Below are 20,022 nucleotides of genomic sequence, written 5' to 3' on the forward strand. Positions count from 1 at the left end.
AAAATGAGTACACAAGTAGTAAAAGGCTACGTTTGTCTCTTTCTCGCTGAAACAAGAAAGCGAAGTAAACATTCAGATTCGAGCAGTTCACTGCTCGACTGCATTGTGATTGGTCTGTTTGACAAGCCGGCTCGCTGTGCGGACATCGCGGTCCTTTCGACAGCACTTGAATGAATCGCCTGTCGTCAGCAGCAGTGTTGTCCTCATCGGCTTACCGCCTTCGTAGTTTGGAACGTTCGTACGCCAGAATCACCATGTCCGGTAAATCGAAAGGAGCGAAGGGTGGAAAAAAGGAAACGCCGGCAGCAGCTTCTGCGGTTCCACAGGGTCCCGTGTATGTTGATCCAAAGTCGGGAAATGTTCTCATAAAGATCCAAGCCAAACCGGGAGCGAAGACCAACGGAATAACGGATATCGGAGAGGAAGGTGTAGGTGTTCAAATCGGTGAGTATTTATTTTATTTTTTTAGTTTAGTTCAACATCTTTGCTTCTTTTCTCCGAATGCCGATTCCACGAATGGGACTTTTCCCTCAATCAAACAATATATTATATTATATCATGCACTCCGATGCACCCTTCTTCGAAGAACAGCAAAACCTATTGCTCCTTATTGGGTTCGTTCTATCTATGGCTATTCCTAATGACTTCCTAGCTTATGGTCGGATAGGTGGAAGGTATCGTGTGTCCCATCTACAAAAAGGGCGACAAGTTATGCCGTTTTTCTTTTTTAACCTGGGTTGGAACTGGATTGGCGGAAAATGTGTAAACAAACAACGTCAAACAAACTTTAGTACAAGCGAAACCTAGGTCGGGTTGGAGTTGAAACTGTGATCTGATCCAGTTCCAACCCAGGTTGGAACTGGATAATAAAGAAAAAACGGCATTAGTTAACATCAAATTCATGATAATACTGAATCAACAATTTACCGCCATAATACTCGATTTGCAGCTGCAGCTCTCCAACGTCGGTCACGCCCAACACTCGCCAGATCACGCTCCACCTGGTCCGCCCATCGTGCTCTCTGCGCTCCACGCCTTCTTGTACCAACCGGATGGTTAGCAAACACCAACTTTGCAGGGTTGTTGTCCGGCATTCTTGCAACATGCCCTGCCTATCGTATCCTTCCGGCTTTAGCCACTTTCTGGATGCTGGGTTCGTCGTTAAGTACAGCGAGCTCGTGGTTCATCCTTCTCCGCCACACACCGTTCTTCTGCACGCCGCCGAAGATCGTCCTTAGCACCCGTCGCTCGAAAACTCCGAGTGCTTGCAGGTCCTCCTCGAGCATCGTCCATGTCTCGTGTCCGTAGAGAACCACCGGTCTTATTAACGTCTTGTACATGGTACATTTGGTGCGGGGGTGAATCTTTTTTGACCGCAGTTTCTTCTGGAGCCCATAGTAGGCACGACTTCCACTGATGATGCGCCTTCGTATTTCACGGCTCACGTTATTGTCAGCCGTTAGCAAGGAACCGAGGTAGACGAATTCTTCTACCACCTCGAAAGTATCCCCGTCTATCGTAACATTGCTGCCAAGGCTTGTCCTGTCTCGCTCAGTCCCACATACCAGCATGTACTTTGTCTTAGCCGCATTCACCACCAGTCCGACCTTTGCTGCTTCACGTTTCAGGCGGGTGTACTGTTCTGCCACCGTTTCAAATGTTCTAGCAATAATATCCATGTCATCCGCAAAACAGACAAATTGGCTGGATTTCGTGAAGATCGTACCACGGCTGTTGAGCCCGGCTCGTCGCATAACACCTTCCAGGGCTTTCCATAGCTCTGTGCGGTCGATACTGTCGTATGCCGCTTTGAAGTCGATGAACAGGTGATGCGTTGGGACCTGGTATTCACTGCATTTCTGGAAGATTTGCCGTACGGTGAAGATCTGGTCCGTTGTCGACCGGCCGTCGATGAAACCGGCTTGGTAACTTCCCACGAACTCATTTTCTTTAGGTGAAAGACGACGGAAGATGATCTGGGATAGCACTTTGTAGGCGGCATTCAAAATGGTGATCGCTCGAAAGTTCTCACACATTAACTTGTCGCCTTTCTTGTGGATGGGACAGATTATCCCTTCCTTCCACTCCTCCGGTAGCTGTTCGGTTTCCCAGATCTTGACTACTAACTGGTGCAGACAGGTGGCCAACTTTTCCGGGCCCATCTTGATGAGTTCTGCTGCGATACCGTCCTTACCAGCCGCTTTGTTGTTTTTGAGCTGGTGGATGGCATCCTTAACTTCCCTCAGCGTGGGAGTTGGTTCGTTCCCGTCCTCTGCTGCACCAACATAGTCATTTCCTCCGCTGCCTTGGTCCTCCGTGCTTACATTCTTTTCGCCATTCAGGTGCTCGTCGAAGTGCTGCTTCCACCTTTCGATCACCTCACGTTTGTCCGTCAGCAGGCTCCCGTCCTTATCCCTGCAGATTTCGGCTTGCGGCACGTATCCTTTGCGGGATGCGTTGAGCTTCGGATAGAACTTGCGTGTTTCCTGTCAACGGCACAGCAGTTCCATTTCCTCGCACTCCAGGCGGCGCTTTTTCTCCCGGAAGAGACGGGTCTGCTGCTTCCGCTTCTGTCTGTATCGCTCCACATTCTGTCGGGTTGATAAATATTATAGCTCACAAATTTGAGACGATGGCGGAAACATACATCCGACTGAACAATGAAGCCAGGCGAATCGGATTAGTCATTCATGTGTCGAAGACAAACTAGTTACATGATGGCAAGGGGCTCTAGGGAGAAATTTGCGCGTCCGCCACCTCGAATTTCTATCGGGGGTGATGCAATCGAAGCGGTTTTGCAGAATTCATGTGCCGTAAACCGGGGTCAAATTGATCATTCGAGTACTACATTGTAAATCCATACTAGGAACTTCTAAGCGTCGTAATGATCTTAAACTCCTTACCTCATCTAGTTCGGAAATGTCTAGAGATGAGTGTAGACTTTTATTTTTTTTAGTAAAAGGTTAGTTTTGCTTTATTTTTTGAGGAATTTGCAATGTATTTCTCACTTAGCTGAAATCATTGCTACTAAACAATCGATTGCCACTAGGATTACCCGTAAATTTTCTGTTTTAATATTGTTGTGAAGCCTTGGTTGGGAAGTTATGTAGCTATTTTAAACATGAATAAGTTAAAAAAAGTTCAGTTTTTAATAAAGTAATTTATTGTGATAGAAATTACTAATTTCAAAGAAATTTGCCTACCTTTAGGCGTCTAGCGGGAAATTTCAAAATTTGATTCTGCGTTTTAAGTGTCAACTTCACTAGTTGTAAGAGTTTTAACGCGTTATTCGGGTTCAGAAGAGCGAAATTAGATGGAAAACACATCCCTTTCTAATGGATGTGTTGGGACGACTTGTCACAGAACTAAAAACTACACATCAAGAGCAGCTTCTACTTCAAGCAGCTTCAATACTGCAAATATATTTAGTTAATAAATGAATGATTACATATTTATTACATCTTACAATGTAGTGTTCGTTCACGAGACAGGCGTATCTCCCAACCAAAGTGCAGTTCCTTCCTCGTTGACGAACTAAACGACACTGCCGAGTCATTAAATTAAAGCCACCGTCGGTCGTCGCGCCGCCGCTTCACACTCCACTTCTGCATTAGGGTTACCAGTTCCACTCAGCATCAAGCGTACTAAAACTGTACGCAACAGGATGCTTAATTGTATGCTGATCAATTTCACCTCAAAGTGGCATTTTCAATTTTTTGATTATTGGAGTTATTTAACCTAAAGTTTAAATTTGTTGAACAAAATTCTGTCACATTGTTCCATGGAGATCCACTGGGTACTGGTTTTACAAAAATAATTTTGGCAATATTTGAATTTCCTTTAATTTTATTATCAAAAGTCGTTTTAACGTGATGAATTTGACCCCGGATTACGGTACTTAAGTTCAGTGGTGACCGACGACAACGACACCAGCAGATAAATTCAGAGACGCATTGTGGCAGGAAATCGAGGTTACTTTGGACTCCGCAGAACTCTACGATTGAACGAAGTTCGCTGTCGATCAAACGATCAATTCTGACTATACATGTCAATGGTTGCTCCTCCGTGATTGATCTGAACTGGTACCAATTGCACTGAGATCCAACTGAATAAGGGGCTGGGACATTCCACTTATTCTCAAAGTGCAATTTTAGCAGCTCATGCATATTTGATCAATAACGGCGCCGGCCAAGTCCTTATAGTCAGCTGGGAAGGGAAAGGAATGTGAAAGTGTACTGGTTGTTGCTACTAGAGACCGAGAGCACTCTGCGTCCCCACAACCCGCACGGACTGGGGTATTTGTTAGACGGAAAGGATGGGAGATCTGGGAGTCACCGTTGGGTCGGTGATGCGATCCATGGATAGGGTTATTTATAGTGTTCGTGATAGATTGTGTGGTGAATAAGGTGAATAAGGTCAAGCGGCACAGCACGCTTTGGTTGCATAACTTATAGGCGTTATATATACACTGTGCTGTGAGTAGAAGTTGGAAGGGAGGGAAACGACTTTTTTTTTCAATTCGTTTCTGGTTCTAGCGACGGCTATGAACATATGAATATACATCAGTTGTACATGTAGAGAAGAGAGAGCGAGAGAAAGTGGATAGAAAGATACAAAGTAGGATGAAAAGGACGGGCCAGGGATTGAACCCATGACCTTCTGCATACGAATCAGAAGCGGTAGCCACTAGACCACCAAGCCCGTCTTACGATTGAACGAAGTTCGCTGTCATATACGAAGTTAACTATCTACAAAACGCTGATTAGACCGCTAGTGCTCTTTGGGCACAAAACATGGACTCTACGTGCAGAGGACCAAGGCGCTCTTGGAGTTTTCGAACGGAAGGTACTGTGTCATGGAAGGCGGGACTTGAAGAAGGCGAATAAACCACGAGATGCGTCAGCTGCTGAGAGAACCAACCATCGTCCACATCGCGAAAATCGGGAGGCTACGGTGGGCGGATCACGTCATCAGGATGTCGGATAGCAACCCGACTAAAATGGTTCTCGAGAGTCATTCGACCGGTACAAGATGATGGATGCGTAGCGAGAACGATTATTCGCTGAGTGCGGAACCGGAGACACAGTCATGGACCGAGTAGAATGGAGACGACTCCTACATACAGCAGAGGACACCCAGGCCTTATTCTGACCGAACCGAACCGAAAGATCTAGTCCATTGTAAATCGATCAATATTTTTCCTCCAAAATTATTAATTCAAATGATTTCTAGTCTAGGTATAAACATTTTCTACTAACACGTAACTGTTTCCCCTCTAGCTGCTCCCCCCGTCGATGGCGAAGCCAACACCGAACTAGTGAAATACCTCTCGAAACTACTGGAACTGCGAAAAAGTGACGTTTCCCTGGATCGAGGATCCAAATCCCGCCAGAAGACGATCGTCCTAGAAAAGGGTTGCCGAACTCCGGAACAGGTATTGGACGTATTTCGGAAGGAAGCACAAAACTCGTGATCATTGTGGTATGTTTGTAGCTATAGCATATATTAATTTACCCCTTTCACTATTGTTTTACGTCTGTATGTGTTGTGTATATTTATACTCTTTTTTCCTCTCGCATGAGAGGTAAAATAATTATAATAGATATAATACGACTTTACTTGAATTGGAAATAAAAATAAAAACATAGTTTTTATCAGAAAGAAATTCCTTTTTGCTCGAAGTCTCATTTCAACAACTTTAAAAGATTACAACCCATCGGGTTGTCTGAACATTTTTCAGTACTTTTGGATAAATATTTTTGATAGATAATAATCATTGGACGACTGAGCAAAACAAATTTATCGACAGTTTCACGGGGAGAAAATCACAAAAGTTTTAAAAGAATGCATATGCACATTGAACATTGATGATTGCACTATAATACGGATTTTGGAGCAACACAAACAGCAGACAGATTTAAAAAGTATTTCTATCATATTGTTTTGTTAGCTAGACGCGTATAGATTTACGTGCTTTAAATGTATGTTAATTAACGCGCGTTTTGGTGATTTTTCCCGGTCTAAACTGTATATTTCACTAATCCGTCAGGTAGTCAGAAATTCGTACAACTTTTCCTCAATTTTCAACACAACAAAAAAAAACCGTCATCCTATTTGTTTCACGTAGGCTCATACTAATTTCACACATTGGCTGCCCTATTAGCACACTAACGACGGCTCTAGCTCTAGTCGCTACTCGTCTCGGCTTCTTGGATGCTGGGGATAGTAGGCGAGTCTGCTGTAAAAAAATACGAATGAACCCATCCCCAAGCGGAAATGTTACAGTTCCCCAATTCAGTTACAGTTATCCAAGTGATCCAAGTAAGCATGTATCGTACATGGAATGTACACAACAAAGGGAGAAAAAGAGAAGACCAGAAAACAAGACCCAGATTAGAATCTCGGATTACCGGCGTCACCACGGCTACGGGGACGAGGGAGAGGCCAGCTCTTCCTAGCCCAATCCCAACATAGAACTACTACGACTATTACAACAACTACTGATACTACGCACAACAGCTAAAATACCAGTGGATTTAGGGTTCACCGAACAACATTTCCGAACCTGGTGGTATCCGGCCGGGGCCAAATTGGTACGACCCGAAGTAGTTGGCCGACTGGAACACATTCTGCGGTTGCGGCTGGGCTTGTTGCGGGATGTCCTGGGTCTGCTGTTGCGGTTGTTGCTGCAGCGTCAGATTGTAGGGATCGTTGACGTAGTCGTTGTAGATGTCGGATCCGTCCGTGAGCACCATCGGAGGTTGGACAAACATCGGAGCGAAACTCTGCGCTATTCCGACGGGGACGTTGTGCAACGAGGGGTACTGATTTCCGGCCAACAGATGGCTTATGGGGACCGTCGGGGGTCCGGGTTGTTCCGCGGGAATTGGGATGGCTGGGGGTTCGGGTTCCGCCGTGGTGGGAGGGAAATTTTGATTCTGTTCTGTAGAGCAAGGAGGGGGCGATGGAGTAACCGGAAGCTCTATTATGTTGGAATACCGGTTGGTGTTGAGTGGAGTGTTCTCCTGACTGGTTTGCTGCGGTAGGATTGTTGGAGGAGGAACAGGGCTTGTATGAATATCCAAAAGACCGGAATCCACTTGCGGTATTAGAAATGGAGTTTGAAGGGGTATTTGCGGGACTGTGGGTGTTGGATTGATCAGCAGATTATTCGGTACCATTGGAGAGCGAGCTTGTTCTAGGATAGGTGATCCGGTTATTTGTGGCACAGGCGAAGGGTGTAGGGTAATACTTGATGGTTGTGGAGTGATAGCTTGCGACATCGACGGTTCAGGTGACGATGCCGTAACAGGTGATTGTGATGGCATGACTGGGGCAGCTGCGGTGACCTTGGGCGCAAGAGCTAAAAGAGAGAATATGATATTGTTTGGCGTATTTCAAATGATTATATTTCAACATTACCATCGTTTTTAAATAACTCGTCTTTCAGATTGGGAAGGAATCCGGATATTCGTTGCCATGTGACGTCCCATAGAGCAGAATGAGTTACACCGTCGCTGTTGTGGAAAACGCATACCTATTGAAAGTAAAACCACATTATATACAATACTAGTTGCCATTGGAGCTGTGGAACTACAAGCAGATGTTGAAGAGCTTGTCATACATCTACTATCCATGGGTCTTGTAAGAAGGACATGCATATGAGAAGTCTAATAGTCAATCTAAAGAATTGGTTGCTGTAGGATTCCAGAAAGACAGTATCTATCAACTGAACTTGGTCAGTAATCAAACTGCATTTATGCATGATATGATACAGCATATCCGTGGGCAGCATGGAGTCAAAGACAATTAGCATAACGGTCATTTGGCATAATGGACACTTGGCATAATAAAGAAGGGTGCATTACGATTATGCCAAATGCCCGTTATGCCAAATGTCTTTATGCCAAACGACCTTATGTCAAATGACTTTATGCCAAACGTCCCGCTCCCGGTATCGACGATTAGGGCATATGAACTAGACCTGTGCGCCGACTATATTTTACTCGGCGGCGGCGGCGTCACGCCGGTGACAACTTTCGGCGGCGGCGTTAATTGGCGTTACCAAAATTTGACCATAATGTCAACATTGGCAAAGTAAAGAAAGTTGCTATTACGTACTACAGATTGTAGTCTGAGCTTTTTCTTAGAACCTTCTCCACAGGATTCCTAGAAGGAATTTGAGCAGGAATTCCCAGAAGAACATCTAGGAAGGATCCCCGAAGGAATTCTAAGAGGAATTCCGGAGGAATTTCGTGAAGGATCCCCGAAGGAATTCCAGGAGAAGCCTCCGAAGAAGTTCAAAGAGGAATCACCGAAGGAATTCCAAGAGGGAATCCCGAAGGAGTTCTAGAGAAATCCCCGACGGAATATCAGAAGAAATCTGTTTTGGAATTTTAGAAGAAATCCTCGAAGGAAGAACCCCCCAGGAGAAACCCCAAAAGGAATTCTAGAAGGAATCCCCGAATGAACTCTAGGAGGAATTTTCGAAGGAATTTCAAGAATATAATCCAAGGAATCCCAGGATAAATTCTTGAAGGAATTCTAATAAGAATTACCGAAGGAATTCCAGGAGAAAACCTCGAAGGAATTCTTGGAGGAATTTCATGAAGGAATTTCAAGAAGGAACTCCCGAAGGAATCACCAAAGGAAATCCAGAAGGAATCTCCGAAGGAATGTCAAAGAAGAATCCCCAACGGAATTTTAGGAGTTTTCATCGAAGGAAGTCCAGAAAGAATCTCTAGTTCTAGGAGGAATCCCCGAAGAAATTCCAGGAGGGATCTCCTAAGAAAGTCTAGGAGGAATCTCCGGAGAAATTCCGAGAAGTCCCAGGAGGATACACCGAAGGAATGCAGGAAGGAATCTCTGAAGAAATTCGAAGCGGAATCCTCAAAAATTTTTCAAGAGGAAACTCCGAAGGAATTCACCATAGGAAGTCCAGAAAGAATCCCTGAAGAAACCAGTGGCGTCGCGTAACCTCACTTATAACCTGTGCACCGACCCTAAAACTTGCAATTGCAGGGAATTTATGAGCAAAATCGAAATAGAAATGAATGAAAGCAGCTATTCCCTTCATTTTATAATTATTACAAGCAAATTTGTTAAAAAAAAATCAAGAATTTCTGCTTGGTGCACAGTTAGATTTAGGGTTAGGGAATCGCCACTGAAAGAAACTCTAGAAAAAAAAACCCCGAAGCAACTCTAGGAAGAATCCCCGAATTCCAGGAGGAATTTCCGAAGGAATTCTAGGAGAAATCACCGAAGAAATTCAAGAAGGAAGTCCCAAATGAATTCCAGCAGGAATCCTGGATGAATTCAATAAGGAATTTCAGAAGGCAGTGGCGATTGCCTAACCTCAAATCTACCTGTTCAACGAATGTAAATCCTTGAATTTTCTCAACAAACTGGCTTGTAATTTGTAGAAAATGACGAGAATAGCCGTTTCCGTCCATTAGCAATTTGATTCCGATCCTGAATCCTACGCAATTGCAAGTTTTAGGGCCGTTAAACAGGTAAAAAGTGAGGTTACGAGACGCCACTGTCAGAAGGTATACCTAGCAGAAGGAATACCTACCAGTAGGACGATTATCCGAAGCTAGGAAGAGAAATTCCCGAAGAAATTTTGGAAAGAATCTCCGAACAAATTCCATGAGGTATTCCCGAAGGAATTCCAGGAGGAATCTTCTAAAGAAAGTCCAGGAGGAATCCCCAAAGAAATTAATGAAATTTCTGCAGGAATTCCAGTAGGCATCACCGAAAGATTTCCAGGCGAAATCCTCGAAGGAATTTCAGCGGAATCTTTCCAGGTAAGGAAATAATTTGCAGGAGGTATCCCGTAAAGATTTCTTGGAGAAATTCCAGGATGAAATCCTGGAGGAATACTTGTAGGAACTCCAGGAAAGATCCCTCAAGAAAATTCTGGAGATGTATACCTGGGCCCTGTAGCATAATCGGGCTAATAATATTAGCTACAAGTTACAAGTTACAAGTACTAATATTACAAGTGCTAATAATTTGTGTTGCATAAAGGCTCAATTTTCCACTAATATTATTAGCACTTGTAATATTAGTGACCATGAAAATACAAGTTGTTTTGGTTTGTTTACCTGTCAAAATTCATCCGACAGTTCACTATTAATTTGAAATGACAGTTGATGCTTGTTTATATTCTGCATTTTCCGCGTAACATCCGGAAATAACTTCATTTATTCCGAAGTTTTGCATTCTTTATACGATAGATGAAGAAAAGCATTATGCTGTTTGAATAATTTTCGGCCGCTCTGACGAAATATTTTTTTACAAAGTATGGCACTGCAAGTACCTAGATTTTTAGTAAAATGTCCCAAAGATTTAATAGTAATGGTTGAAAAACAATATATAAAGATTTAGCAACATGTATTATGCTTCTTGTTAAAATCCCAAGTGATCTGGGATGCAAAAATTGAGCTTTTACCTACTTTTATATGTAGCAACTCGATTCGAGTTAGTGTATGTATATTGTAGCTCTTGATTAGCTTAATGATGCGCAATACAAGCAATTGATTCAAATTTATTTCGCATCTGCAACTTTACCTGTGCTTATGCAGTTACCATAATAACCATAACTTTACCAAGAACCTCCAATCAAAGATGGGTATTGTAGAAACTTTGGAGAACTTGAGAGACTCAGCAGAAATTATATTTTGGATACAAAGATACAATTGGATACAATTTTCTCTTCAATGAGTTTCGAATACATACTGCCAAATTTAATCGTCGAAAACTGGAATTAAGGTTGACATGTTAGATAAATAATATCTTTTGAGTTCATCAAAATGGTAAATCGATATATTCAAAACTAAATATGACTTCTGCAATACTTTAAATCTAACTTGTAAATTATTTTACAAGACCTTTGAGACTTGTAATCAAAAGTACAAGTCATAGCTAATATTTTATACTCGTAGTTTGTTTATGCAACATACACTTGTAAATTCTACTAATAATATTAGCACAGAGAACAGACGTCTGTCTTTACTTTCTGCCTTGTGTAAAACTTTGTAACGGTCATATCAGAGTATGTGGTTATGCTCCCGTTACGTGGCGCTAGCATCCCATCACTTCTATTGTCGTGTTGTCTTTTTTTGTTTTCAATGCTCCCCGTTTTTGGCCGTTTGGCGCTCGTATCGCTTTGTGGGCTAGTGTATTTTAACGATGAACACTGCCATCGTGGGGTCAAATCGACTTTATAAGTGGGTCAGTCTCCGTTGGTGGCGTTGAGATACACTTAAATCGTTTACACACGATTTCGACGTAGTTTTGTTCGAGCTTAAACGTCTGTTCTCTGTGATATTAGTCCATCGGACTTGTAGTATTGGACTTGTAACTTGTACTTGTAGTATTTTTATGCAACAGAAAATTATAAGTTACAAGCTACAAGCAAATATACTATATTAACAATATAGGTCACTCTTACGATTTTTTGGCGACTCCTTTTTAGTGAATGTGTCGCCACCAAGCGTCAGAAGAGGTACTACTACACACTAAACGCATGCGCTATCCGAATGACGTTTATTCTGTCGAACTGTCATTGCATGGTAGGGATGCCCATTTCTTTTTGAATGATCGATTAAACAATAATCGATTTTTTCAACTTCTCAAATTAGGACAAATTTTATTCTCTCTTCTTCAACATTTTCTGGTGTGATATTGGAAAATTGACGTAAAGTTGCCACAGTGCATGCGATCCCTACGTGTGGAGTTGAGAACTAACGGTACATTATTATTTATTTTCTACTGGAGAGTGAATTAACAATATTTAAGTTCGTTTGTTTTTAAGTAATAAAATCAATTTACTGTGAGGTAGGAAATTTAATATTTTAACGCACTTGATTTGTGATATGTACATGTGAAAGTAATGATGTGCTGAACATTTTGAAAACACAAATATGAAATATGATTTCCATGCTAATTTCAGATCATTCTCGGGATGGATATCACGTTGGTGGATATCCTCGATTACGTAGGGGATAATGTCCGCCCAGTTCGTGAGGGTATTTGAAGCCAAACACGTCGTCTGTATACGATATACTGACAGAACAGACTCCTCAGTAGGCTTTTGCGGCTATGTTCTACAGTCGTCAAATCCTGGTCTTATCTCACACAAAACGAATCTCACCATATCAATCAATGTTTCGAAATAGATGTTCGTACAAGGCCGGAGCATGGGGATGGGACAAAACATAAGTTCTGGAGCTCGATTTGAATAGGTCGTACCGTCGTTGGGGGTGAGAATGGGTCAAAAAAGGATACAAAAAAGGAAAGTATACTGCATAAGACATGTTTAACCAAACCCTCCGTTATAAACTCTTACGTACATGATCTTTGGCCTCTATATAGCCAAAGCAAATTACTCCATCTCAAGATAGAGGGTCGATCAAATATTATGTTACACAACATTTCACATTTTTAGAACCTCTCCCGCAATAACATTTGAAAAGATTTTTGAATATTTTTTTTTGAGCCCTAGCAAAACGATAGACTTATTCTTCTTTCTTCAGTATTTTCTATGTATTTTATGAATGATCCTTATATGACACTATTTTCGAAAAAAAAAGTGCTTTTATGAAGATACGGTAACATGGCACCACTCTAACGTCGAATGGGGACTGGAAAACTAGTTAATTTTTTGGATAAGTTTATGTACACTCGATAATTTGCTTGACCCAATCTCTCCCCCATTCTTAATATTTAGACATAGGGTCGAAAGTATTGACTTTTAAAATAAAAAGAGCAACAACAGTCCGTTTTTTACATTGCATCAACCACGTAATACCTACAGCTAACCACTTATAAGAAAATTTATGGTAAGGTACTTGTGTTAAACATTCCGAAGGAGAAATTTTTTCAGAGTGATTTACTAGTAGCTTCATCATATAAGTTTAGCCACAAATTTAACAAAAAACGATTATTGCCAAACATTTTAATCTGCATCATGACGTGTAAAACATCTCCTCTTTGAAATAATATAAAATTTTCAATATAAATTAGCGATTGATTGATGCACCAAGCGAAAAGAAGAAGAAGATTTGACATCCAAGCGGTGTACCGTCGATTAGATCTTCGTCGCTGATTGGTCGATGGATGTAAACGGCACACCGCTTGGATGTCAAAACTCTTCTTCTTACCGCTTGGTGCATCAATCAATAGTTGATAAGCTATTTCAAATTTTATATTTCTCCGTTTTGACCCAATCTCACCCCCCAGACCCATTGTCACCCCCATCGACGGTATGTGCATTTGTCGATATAAAATTCGATCAGTTTATTTTAGTTATTGTAGCAATATCGAAGATATTTTGGAGACTTTTACTGATGGAACGGAAAGCCTGTTTTGTGATGATCCTGCTGTATGTATCAACTTTGTTCAATTTCAACGGTTTTTGCTATAATAAGCGAATACAAATGATCGAATTTTTAATCGACAAAAGCACATACGACCTTTTAAAATCGAGCTCCAGAGTTAATTTTGAGGGTGAAAAATTTAAATTTCAATGTTAAATGATTTCGGTATTGTAACGATACCGAAATCATTTAACATTGAAAGGGGAGCATTCAAATTATTCTATAGATGTACTCGTAGATGTCATCTAATGAAATATTATTTTGTTTGCGCATATTCTCGCGTATATTGTAAATCGATATTTATTAATCGATTATTTGGGAACAAAAAACTTCGACACCCCTAACATCTTTTTTCAAGAAATGTTGCATTGCACGGTAAACTAAAATGGACCAAACTATTATTATTTACTTTTTCTGACAACAGGTGGTGCTGTAATCATTCGTCAACGGTGTCTCCATGTCGTTGCATGAGAAAACGCGAAGTGACCTATATTGTTAATATAGTATATTTGTACAAGACTAATATTATTAGTAAAATTTTCATTATGCTACAGGCCCCTGATTATAATCCTAAGGAAATGCCTGAATAAGCTTCTGGAAAAATCTCTGATGTAACTTCTGGAGGCATCCTCTTGGAAAAATGTGTCCTTTTGGAAAAATCTCAATCTCAATATTCAATGTGAAGAACCCCAGGAGCAATCCCTGGAAGAATTTCTGAAAGAATCCCTAAAGGAACTTCTCGAGGAATCCCCTAAGGAAATCCTTAGGGAATCTTAGGAACTCTAATATAGGATCTCCTCTTATATCTCAAGGAACTTCTGTGAGAATCCCTGAAGAAATTCAGGAGGAATCTCTGAACATCTGCAATAGGCTCTGACGGCAGCAAAAATGCACTCACTCCAATGGGAAATCCCATTTGTATCTGTCATCGTGTGCGTGAAGAAGTATAAACAAACGTGTTTTGTCTCGTTTTTTCTCACGTTTGCCATACGACTCCCGCCAGGCGGCAGCACTGCGGCGCTGTCAGGGCCTATAATCGCTGAAACTCCTGAACTAATTTCTGTAAGAACTTCTGTAGGAACTTCTAAAGAAACTTCGAAAGGAATCCCTGCTGGAACTCCTAGACTAATTTCTAAAGATCTCTTGCAGGAACTCCTGAAGAAACTTTTTCGGAATTCTTAGTGGATCTCCATGAAGCATTCAGGAATCCTCCTCAAATAATCTCTGAAGGGTCTTCTGGAAAGATACCTGAGTGAACTCCTGTTGAAATATAAATTGGGGAACTTCTGAAGGAATTTCTAATGAACACCTGAAGGCATCCCTGAATCCTCCTGGAGCTATTAGGGATCTCCCTGAACAAACTCCTAGAGAGATAACCAAAGGAACTTCTGGAGATATCCTTGAAAGAACTCCTAAAAGAATCTCTGGAAAATTCTCTCAAAGGGATTCTTGAAAAAAATCCAGGATGGATGGTAGAAAGAATGCCTGTAGGAACCCTCGATCAAACTCCGAGAGTGATCACCGAAGGATCTCCTTGAGCGATCCCTACAGAACTTCAGGAGAAATCCCTCATTAGAATTCTAGATGAATTTTTGAAGGATCTCCTAGAGGAATCTCTGAGGAAACTCCAGGACTAGTTCCTGAAGAAACTCCTGCGCAATGTTGTTCAAGCATGTTTTGTCGAAGACCTCCTCCAGGGCTTGTAGCAGAATGCTGATTATAGACTTTTTTTAAAGACGCATTTGCTATTCATATTTATGTACGTAGGGTGGGGCGGGGCAAGATGGGTCACGGGGCAAGATGGGTCAGTGCCATTTTTGGGCGCATTACTCATATTTTGTTTAGATTAATAATTTTGTTAGATGACCAGCATGAATATACAAAAGTTTGGGGCATTGATTGAAAAATTATTCACTCTCATTGGAAATAAAAAATAAAATGGTTTTTAGCCATTTTTCTTATGCGATACATTCCATATAATCTCCATATAAACGGCCGCGGGGCAAGATGGGTCACCTTCAATTTTGAACGTATTTTTGGAGCACTCAAAAGTTATTTATTTTTTATTACAAGACTATCTCATAAATGACTTCAATCAAGCGGAATGAACACTCAAAATTATAACATAAAATTATGATAATATTTTAGTGAAAACATCGATTTTCAAGTCGCCTTAGAACCACTCAAATCGTAAAGTTTTTTTATATTCCAAATAAATCTATAAAATGTTTACTAGTAGCTCTTGTTTATTCAGTATGGATATGGAGCGTATATGAATGCGGAACAAATCTTATATTTTGACGTTTTTCGTTGAGAAAATGGGAATTACTTAAAAGGTGACCCATCTTGCCCCGCACTTTTTTCACGGTGCAAAATCGATCACTTTTTAAAACTGCTCGTTTAACATCATATTTTGTATTCAATGAACTTTTTATCGACTTTTAGCATAGCTAACTAGTGTATTAAAGAGTAGCGGATGAATACAAACCAATACGATTTGTATTTACAAAGTTATGGTGATCCATCCTTATGCGACCCATCTTGCCCCGCCCCACCCTACCCAGAAGGGGTTCTCAGGTTCTCATTCTTCACCTTGTCTGTGTTATTAGTTTCAATTTACGTGAATGATTTTTAATCTTTAGAAACGAGGGTGTTAATCTTTCGTGTGGAGTGACGTGACGATTTTCGGCTCATATATCGGCTCTAATGAGGTGACTCGCCGTGTAAATCAAATAGAAAGTCACCTCATTCGAGTCACGAACATCACGTCACTCCAATCGTAGAGTAAGTACAAAGAGTATATGAAGCACCAACTGATGAAAAGTTCAAGCAAATGCTTGGATTTAGGATTACGAGAGGGAGCAGTTCAAATGGATTTAGAATCCTACATCTCTAGTTTGCTTGGAGAAGTTCATTTTAACATCTTCGCCATCTTCATATGTGACCCCATCCAGCCCAAAGGGTAAAAATGTCCAGAGAACAGAATAAATAGAAAGAGGAAAATCTCACACCAAATGCTTTCAGCAATATTTTGCTGAATTTTGCCGAGCTGAAAGATCCAGCAAATTTTTTTTGCTGAACTTCCAGCAAAGTTTGCTGAATTTCAGCAAAATTGTTGCTGAAACCTTCTCAGCTCGGCAAAATTCAGCAAAATTTTGCAGAAACCCTCAATCGATTTTTGGTGTGTACTCACCGAGTGCATCACCAGCAGCATGTTCTTCAGACTCTCCAACACCGCCTCGTACAGCATATCCGAGCCGATCTTCATGAAGCGTTCGAAGTAGTCCAGAATCTCCAGCCACAGTTCGTTGAATCCGGCCAGGGCAATCAGCGGCGTCAGATGGTGCAGGAACACCTTGGACATGATGGTTGCCGTTCGCATTCGGGACTCTTCGAGCAAACCGACATCGGCCGGTTTGGTGGGTTTCTCCGCTAGAAGTTCCGATAGGAGGGGGAAGAGGACCTGCGGTTGTGAAAAAGATGTGGAACGTTAGAAGAATTGAACAGATTGGGCGTGACGCGGGATGTTACCTGCTTGAAGCATCCGGCCCATTCCAATCCGGTGAGGGTTTGAAGATCTTGCACTAGCAGAGCTCGTTGCAAGCAAGTGATTGCACTCGTTCGAACCTAGAACAGTATTTTTTTGAAAAACTGAGGCGACATAGGAAAAGAAGCCTTTAGCTTACCTGTCTCCGTTGATCGGTGGCCAATCGGGCAATGCCCTGTAGCAGCGGACACCACCCCTGGGACCACAAGGCGGAGCACTGCGGCACAGCGCCACCTTCCTCCGCCCACCAGCGGAAGATCTTCGCCGTCCTCGTGTGCAACGTGTGCATCAAATCCAACAGTTGTATCGATATCGACTGGTACGCCTCGGGCAGTTCCTCGGATTCGCTGTCGCTGCTGTCGTTTTTCCGGTTCCGATTGCGGGAATTTTTGCCACTTTCATCGCCACGGCGCTTCTGCCTGCGTCGATTCTCCCGGCCATCGTTCATAGAAGCTTCCACGAAGGTCCGGATGCACCTAACGCAGCTTTCGAAGTTATACGGTGTGATGTGGGACACGTTCCGCACGATGAATGCCAGACTTTCCCAGCATTTGACCAGGGCGAACGGGGAATGCTCTAGGAGTTTGCATCGGTACTGGATCGTGTGCTTCGGAGAGGACGACCGCGAGGACACAATGTCCGCGTCTTTGTTCACCAGAATCCAGTTGTCTCCGGTAGGGCTGATCAGGGGAGTGCAAGAATTGGACGAATGGCCACTTTTGACGACGTTCAGTTCCGAGTCGGAGATGTATCCGCGATCGGGCAGTCCGGAGTCTTCCTCGCTACTGAGAGCGCCATCGGATTTCGCTCCGGAGACGACTGGAGCTTCGTCGTATTCCGGTGGCATAGCACCTGCTCCTACGCATTCCAGAATCGTGAACACTATGATCCAATCCGACTCGGTGTGGATGTTCTGGGCGCTGGTTTTTAGCAGTTCGTACATGCCGATCGAGATGGGTTTAGAGATGGATAGGATGACGGCCGGTTTGAGCAGCAACAACATCCGGAGGCTCTGAAGGATCGTTGAGCAGATCTCTTCGTTGCGCATCAGATAGATGGCCAGCTTCAACAGAGCGATGGTAGTCCTCTGTAGGAGATAGGTATAGTCACACGAAGCGGAGCCGGAAAGAAGAAGATACAACTGATCTTGGACGTTCTTCCAAACGGGAAGCAAACGATCGCGATTCTGGATGAGGATCTTGACCAGCAGTTCCAACAGGAACACCACAGTGTTCTCCGCGTACGGCAATCCAACGGATTTATGACTCTCCGGAGGTTTGATCATCCCCAGTAGGCAATTAACCAGTTCCACAAGTGATTCAAACTGCAGAAATTTAGATTCGTTGACGATCTGATCGATCTGGCATTCCTTGATGCACCTCTTCGACACTTTGATGATCTCCTGTTCCTCGTACGACGGTTGCCGTTGGCTATCGTTGCTCAAATACGAATACAAACTACTCAGCAAACCGGCGTCCGTCTTCGGAAGCTGGTATTGCTCCCGCATGAGCGTAACCTTCCCGCTAGGGTCGCAAAAGTCCTCCGCTTCCATCAAACCCTTCGGCAGCAACTTCAATCGGAACAACTGCAGAACAACATCCACAATGTGTTTCCATCCCTCACGCATGCAATCCCCATGATCATGGATCAAAGCAAACACAGTCTTCATAGCAAGCTGCGCTTTCGCGTTCTGTCCAAACATCACGTTGGCCGTGATTTCGTGAACATCCGCAGGTGGATTCAGCAGGCTCGTAAACTTACACAACGTCAGCACCAGCGCATCGAAATCCCCATGCAAGCTGTAATGCGACGCGACCACGGCCGACTTGATGAACCCGTTCATGGACTTCTGGTACAGCTGGGTGTTGTCCGGACTCTTGTCGAAGATGAAACTCAACGCGGCCAGCGTCGATCCCTGGATGATGCGGAACAGCTCTCGGTCGTGGTTGGGACCGAACACGTGATGGAACATTCCGTCCTTGGTGGAACCTCGGCGGAGCAGTACCTTCCACAGGTAGTTTTCCCGCACGAGACCGGTTTGTTCCGCTGGCATGACAATTTCTTCGTTCCTGTGGGAAAAAAAATCGTCGCATGAAATCTTGTGGTTATTTCTCAACCGTTCAAGGAAACTACTTACTTGATCGCATGATAAACGTTGGCCAGCATATCCTGATCGAAGTCAGAGTTGCCATTCAAGCCTCGAAGATTCTTCACGAACTCGTCGACCGTCATCGGTACATTCAGGCGTTTCGCGTTGTGGTTGTGTTGATCCATGTTCAGCATGATAATGGCGTACGCTAACCGGAAGGCGGCATCCGTATTGGCGAATGGTTCATTGTTACACGTCTGTGGAGGATTTACAATGGTATTGAATGGGAGAATTCATGAACACATGAAAAGTTCTAATACTCACATGCCAATGGTCGGCAAAGTGCTCCATCACGAGGAAGATCAGCGGAGCCTCGCCCGGCAGACGGAACGTTTCCAGATACAACCGAAGCGCCTGATCGATGGTCAACCCAGCAAAGTCGAACGACTTGACAAACACTTCCAGAATCTTGCTCTCGACGTTCTTCTTTTTGCTAATGTACTCTCCAATCATCTTCTTGTCCAGGCCGGAGTTTTCCCGCAGAAAGTGGGCAATCTCCAGCGGATCTAGGGTGGCACTCAGGATGCCATTCTCCTGCAAGAACTGGACTCCCTTCTCGGGTCGTTGATTGAAGAGATCCGTTCCCTGGGTGAGCAGACGTTTCTTCTTCTTGATGGCGGCCAGTTCCTCGTGGCTGAGGGTTGTGCCATCGGCTGCGGCATCCTGGCTGACGATCTGCCGGAGGCGTTCCTCGTTTTGACTAGTTTTCAAGTACTTGTGGATCGATTCTACGGCCACATCGCTGACATCAAGACCTGTGGAGACAGACGGTTGAAGAAAAAACAGAATTATTCTGCTGAATGTGTTTAGACTACAGTATTTAGTAAAATATTTAGATTCGTTTGAAAATAACAAAACAAATTTCTAGCGTCACTGTTTATTGAAATTTCAGGGTGTCCATTCAACTTCAATTTTCCGATTCCCGAATTTTTCCCGGTATAGAC

General features: G+C 42.9%; 2 protein-coding genes across 3 annotated transcripts in view; one reads left to right on the forward strand and one right to left on the reverse strand.

Moving 5' to 3' along the window:
• The first annotated feature begins 17 nt into the window (after window positions 1-17).
• Window positions 18-5,647, forward strand: LOC109428045 (UPF0235 protein C15orf40 homolog). The gene is made up of 2 exons (XM_019703711.3): window positions 18-444; window positions 5,280-5,647. The coding sequence occupies exons 1-2, from the start codon at window positions 171-173 to the stop codon at window positions 5,471-5,473; spliced, it is 468 nt and encodes a 155-aa protein (XP_019559256.2). The 5' UTR covers window positions 18-170; the 3' UTR covers window positions 5,474-5,647.
• Window positions 5,477-20,022, reverse strand: part of LOC109418262 (Golgi-specific brefeldin A-resistance guanine nucleotide exchange factor 1) — a 48,347-nt gene continuing 33,801 nt past the window's right edge. The window contains exons 3-10 of one of the 2 annotated variants that reach the window (XM_019692423.3): window positions 19,343-19,833; window positions 19,067-19,275; window positions 17,069-18,998; window positions 16,914-17,009; window positions 16,576-16,845; window positions 7,423-7,537; window positions 6,566-7,363; window positions 5,477-6,238 (exon numbers count right to left, since the gene is read on the reverse strand). In XM_019692423.3, the coding sequence (XP_019547968.3) occupies window positions 6,186-6,238; window positions 6,566-7,363; window positions 7,423-7,537; window positions 16,576-16,845; window positions 16,914-17,009; window positions 17,069-18,998; window positions 19,067-19,275; window positions 19,343-19,833 (3,962 nt within the window). In that variant the 3' untranslated portion in view covers window positions 5,477-6,185. The remainder of the gene's footprint in view (window positions 6,239-6,565; window positions 7,364-7,422; window positions 7,538-16,575; window positions 16,846-16,913; window positions 17,010-17,068; window positions 18,999-19,066; window positions 19,276-19,342; window positions 19,834-20,022) is intronic. The other variant, XM_019692424.3, reaches the window with a different exon arrangement.

This window comes from Aedes albopictus, chromosome 3, assembly GCF_035046485.1.
Source record: "Aedes albopictus strain Foshan chromosome 3, AalbF5, whole genome shotgun sequence".
Classification (NCBI taxonomy): Eukaryota; Metazoa; Arthropoda; class Insecta; order Diptera; family Culicidae; genus Aedes; species Aedes albopictus.

Bases quoted from the DNA above. Each gene is read 5' to 3' on its own strand.
- LOC109428045 (XM_019703711.3), top strand. From the start codon at position 171: ATGAATCGCCTGTCGTCAGCAGCAGTGTTGTCCTCATCGGCTTACCGC. The intron at 445-5,279 runs GTGAGTATTTAT...TTTCCCCTCTAG, and splicing joins AGGTGTAGGTGTTCAAATCG to CTGCTCCCCCCGTCGATGGC.